The following is a 5,000-nucleotide window of genomic DNA, read 5'->3' as shown; positions in this document are numbered from 1 at the left end:
CACACACACACACACACACACACACACACACATATTTATATATATATATATATATATATATATATATATATATATATTCATATACACATTCACATCCACATACACATATACGTACACATACATATATACGCATACACATACTCATACGTATACACATGCACATACACATACATACACACACACATATGCAAATACAGTGTGTGTGTGTGTGTGTGTGTGTGTGTGTGTGTGTGTGTGTGTGTGTGTGTGTGTGTGTGTGTGTGTGTGTGTGTGTGTGTGTGTGTGTGTGTGTGTGTGTGTGTGTGTATGCGTGTGTGTGTGTGTATGTGTGTGTGTATGTGTGTGTGTGTGTGTGTGTGTGTGTGTGTGTGTGTGTGTGTGTGTGTGTGTGTGTGTGTGTGTGTGTGTGTGTGTGTGTGTGTGTGTGTGTGTGTGTGTGTGTGTGTGTGTGTGTGTGTGTGTGTGTGTGTGTGTGTGTGTGTGTGTGTGTGTGTGTGTTAAATGAATAATATTTGCATTACATGATCGTCTTAAATGTCGTATCGTGTATTGTATACATGAACTCACCTTAATATTCGTGCTCGCATTTTGGATCTAATCTAAGCTCTAGCTAACGAGTGATGACAAAGATGGCCTTGGACCGGAACTTGATTTAGAATTGGGAATTATTTTTCTTTGGCACAACAATGGAGGAAGCACGTCAGCTTACTTGGATTGAGGCCGAGGTGATCAACAGACACCTCAAGAACGCCAAACGTCACGGTGAAGGAACCTTTGCGAAGGTCTACCTGGTTCCAGTGGGGGACAGGAGAGTAGTAGCCAAAGTCTACAAGAAGAGAAGGTTTCTGCCCGCCATGGTTAAAGAGGCCGAGGCTCTGGCAGCGTTGTCAGGAGTTCCTCGTGTTCCAACTCTCTTTGGCGTTGGCAGAAACCCGGTCACTCTCATCACCAGCTACGGCGGACGCTCTCTGTTCAAACTGATTCAACGAGGACAGCTCTCTAAATATCAGGCTGTCGACCTCGTATTCCAAGTCACAGAGAGCGTTCGCCTTATTCATTATCGTGGGTGGACACACAACGACATTAAACAAGACAACATCGTCGTCGAGAGAAACTGCGACCTTTTGAACGCAACTCTCATCGACTTTGGAAGTGCCGTTCACATCGGCAAGGCCGTTTACAGCAGGAACAGAACCGGTCACATCACTTTTCCTCACATTGCTCCCGAGCTTTTCAAGGGACGAGGAACTTCTTCTGCAAGTGATGTCTATTCGATCGGATATCTGTTGGCCTCTCTTATCGCCCACGAAGATCGAAACAAGGAAATTTCTCTTCTTATCGAAAGGGCAATGATTTATAATCCCGAGGATCGAATTTCAGTTGATGATTTTGTCCAAAGACTTCGTGATGTTCGATTCAACATCCTCTTGGACATCGTCACCGAACAGCTTTCTGCACTCAAAATTTGAGTTTTTAAACTATCGAAATCGTTATGAAAATTATCTTTGGATTACCTTGAGTTGTGTGATGATTCAACATCTTCATTGACATCATCGTTGATACGCAACTTTCTTCAATCTGGACCATTGGAATTGATACTAAAAGTAGCTTTTATAAGCTTGGGACGTAGAAAAGCTTTATATACATTGAAATTATGGAGTTTGAATTCTCTATGAGAAGCAATATTTCATCAAGATTTGACCACATAAGAGCAACTAAAGCCACTCCTTGTCCAAAACCCGTCACGGTTCGAATAGAATTATTTTAGCAAAAAACAGGATTAAAAATGAAATAAACTGAAATTCGATTAGATTATGTCAAGTTAAAATAAACTAAATAGGATTACATCACAAGCGATAAAAGCAAAACAAAGAAAATATAATTGAAAACAAGAAAAATAACAAAGGAGATTATAAGAATATATTTCATACTACGATCTCCACACATCTACATTTAAAAAGGCTTTTACGTCTTGCTTACTAAATATCTAACTTCAAATATAAACCCTTTGGGGGTTTCCCTCAGCTGAATAAAATCACCCGGCGACAACTGGAATAATCGAACAAACTCACGATAATCACAAGAAAAACTTTTCATTAACTATTCCATTATATAGCAAAATAATTTAAACACATGTCCCAGTCTCAATTGGCAGTTTTAATTTGTTCATATTATCGACTTAATCGATTAAAGGAGACTGAAAGCACTGGTCCCATCATCAAAGGAAGAAAGAAGAGAAAGAGGTGATTTAAGAGCATTGCTAAGACCATGTAAAGGAGAAGAGAAGACTGAGAGGAGACCTTTTGGTATGTGACAGAATAGGAGAGAACGGGTCATAAACATTATGGATCAGAGAATTGGGAAGGGAGAAGTGCGTGTCTGTGTGTATGCGAGCGCGCTCGTGTTTTTTGTTCTGTGTGTGCTTTGATATGTGACAACAACAACGATAACGAAACAATGACAACAACAAGAACGACAATAACTACAACAACAATGACAACAACAATGACAACAACGACAACAACAATGGCAACAACGAAAATGACAATGACAACAACGATAACAATGACAACAAAAACAAAAATGACAACAACTACAACAACAACGACAACAACAATAGCAACAACGACAATGCGAATGACTACAACAACAACTATGAGAACAAAAACAACAATGACAACAATTACAACAACGACAACAACAACAATGGCAACAATGACAATGACAACAACGACAGCAATGACAATAAAAACAACAATGACAACAACAGCAACAACGACAACATTAAAAATGACAACAACAACAATCACAACAACGACAATGACAACAACGACAACGACAACAACGACGAAAATCACAAAAAACGGCCACAATGACCGCGACAACAACAATAACAATGGCAGCAACGACAACGACAACAATAACATTAACCACAACGACGTTGACAACAACGACAATAACGACAACTACAATGACAACAATGACAACAACGATGACAACAACAATGTCAACGACAACAACGACAATAAAGATAACGACAGCAATGACAACGACGACAACATATAACGGCAATATCATCGACCATCTCATTAATTCATTCACCCTCACTGGCAGGTCACCACTTCCAAACATATAAATACACCACGCACGCACTTCGCTCTATATATTCTAAGTCTTTGCCGGTATCTTTCCTTCTCAGGACTCACAAGTCACCTTGTATCACCAATTGCATATGCAAACTTATCTACGTGTAAGCATTAGTTTCCTTCCGTTTCTCTACTTTCTGATCGTAAAACCACCAACTACCACTTTCTTCTCCTTCTTCTTCTTCTTCTTCAGCCTTTTGTTTTTTCTCTTCATTTTAACTTCAATCAATCTTGGAGATATACTTCTTCCCCTCTCTTCTCAGATTTCATAACTTGCACACACAACATGACTGAAAAACAATCTCCTGCCTGCCTGCCTGCCTGCCTGCCTGCCACGCATCACCAATATATGCATATGTTACAGTAAGAACACGTACCTAGGGATTACGCGTAATCCCTGAATGTTTATTCAGTGAATACGCGTAATCCCCGTTTCACTAACCTAACCTAACCTAACCTGACCTAACCGAACCTAACCGAACCTAACCGAACCTAACCTAACCTAACCTAACCTAACCTAACCTAACCTAACCTAAGGTTAGGTTAGGTTAGGTTAGGTTAGTGAAACGGGGATTACGCGTATTCACTGAATAAACGGTTAGTGAAACGGATATTACGCGTATTCACTAAATAAACATTTAGGGATTACGCGTAATCCCTAGGTACGTGTTCTTACTGTAACACATATAGACATATCTTTGCGTATACATTCTACATTTCTTAAGCTCATCATTTGTATATTGTATATAAAGTTATAATTTTAAAATAACTTATTGGATGCATAAACATAATCTATGTAGGATTCATCAACTTGGTGTATATATGCATATGTTAACATGTACACATATTCGTCTATTCTGTATTTGTTATATATTTTAAGCTTATCATTTGTATACTGTATGTACAGCTATAATTTACATAGCATTCATCAACTTTACTTTTATAGCTATCAGCTTCGCTATCTCCTTTATTCTATATTTGTTATATATCTTAAGCTTATCATTTCTATACTGCATATACAGGTAGAATTTCAAAGTAACTTGTTGCACGCACAAACATAATCCATATAGCATTCACCAAGTTTACTTTTATAACTATCAAAATCACTAACTAATTACATTAAATAGATTAGCCACAGATGCATAGTCTTTCCTCAAATATATAAACACTATCTTCTCGTTTTGTGGTTATCACTTATTTTCTTATTACGCTATCTATCATTTAATTTAGAAAACATGTTACGTGACATTTGTATGTCTAAATGTTGTTATTAGTTTGCTACATTGAGCTACTTTGGTGAATCACCGTTACTAAATCTTCCCTATTCCTACCATTGAAAAAAGACAAGCAAAATAAGTACTAACAATGAATTTTATGGTACTCGTCGATAGACTCACACACACACACATACATACACACACGCACACACACACACACACACACACACACACACACACACACACACACACACACACACACACACACACACACACACACACACACACACACACAAAACACACACACACACACACACACACACACACACACACACACACACACACACACACACACACACACACACACACACACACACACACACACACACACACATACACACACACATGTTTGTATGTATATACATATATATATATATATATATATATATACATATATATTTATATATACATATGTATATATATACATATATATTTATACTCATACACACACTCACACACACACACACACACACAAACACACACACACACACATATATATATATATATATATATATATATAATTATATATATATATATATATATATACACATATACGTATATATATATATATATATAT

General features: G+C 37.5%; 3 protein-coding genes across 3 annotated transcripts in view; 1 reads left to right on the top strand and 2 right to left on the bottom strand.

The window, feature by feature from the left end:
* Window positions 1-587, bottom strand: part of LOC143028059 (serine/threonine-protein kinase Chk1-like) — an 18,136-nt gene extending 17,549 nt beyond the window's left edge. Inside the window, exon 1 of the mRNA XM_076189700.1 lies at window positions 568-587. Coding sequence (XP_076045815.1) covers window positions 568-587 — 20 coding nt within the window. The remainder of the gene's footprint in view (window positions 1-567) is intronic.
* A 99-nt stretch (window positions 588-686) lies between these two features.
* Window positions 687-1,469, top strand: LOC143028058 (uncharacterized). The gene has a single exon (XM_076189699.1). It carries the CDS (start codon window positions 687-689, stop codon window positions 1,467-1,469), a length of 783 nt encoding a protein of 260 aa, XP_076045814.1.
* A 496-nt stretch (window positions 1,470-1,965) lies between these two features.
* The window catches only part of gudu (Armadillo repeat-containing protein gudu), a 94,099-nt gene continuing 91,064 nt past the window's right edge, over window positions 1,966-5,000 (bottom strand). The window contains exon 26 of the mRNA XM_076189698.1: window positions 1,966-2,049. Within this exon, the coding sequence (XP_076045813.1) occupies window positions 1,966-2,049 (84 nt within the window). The remainder of the gene's footprint in view (window positions 2,050-5,000) is intronic.

The sequence above is a fragment of the Oratosquilla oratoria genome, chromosome 9 (assembly GCF_046742065.1).
Source record: "Oratosquilla oratoria isolate Oo_2021 chromosome 9, ASM4674206v1, whole genome shotgun sequence".
Lineage (NCBI taxonomy): Eukaryota > Metazoa > Arthropoda > Malacostraca > Stomatopoda > Squillidae > Oratosquilla > Oratosquilla oratoria.
The sequence above is the reverse complement of the archived record's forward strand: the minus strand, read 5'-3'. Positions and strand labels throughout refer to the sequence as shown.

Excerpts from the sequence above, each read along its gene's own strand:
- LOC143028058 (XM_076189699.1), top strand. The coding sequence starts at position 687 with ATGGAGGAAGCACGTCAGCTTACTTGGATTGAGGCCGAGGTGATCAAC.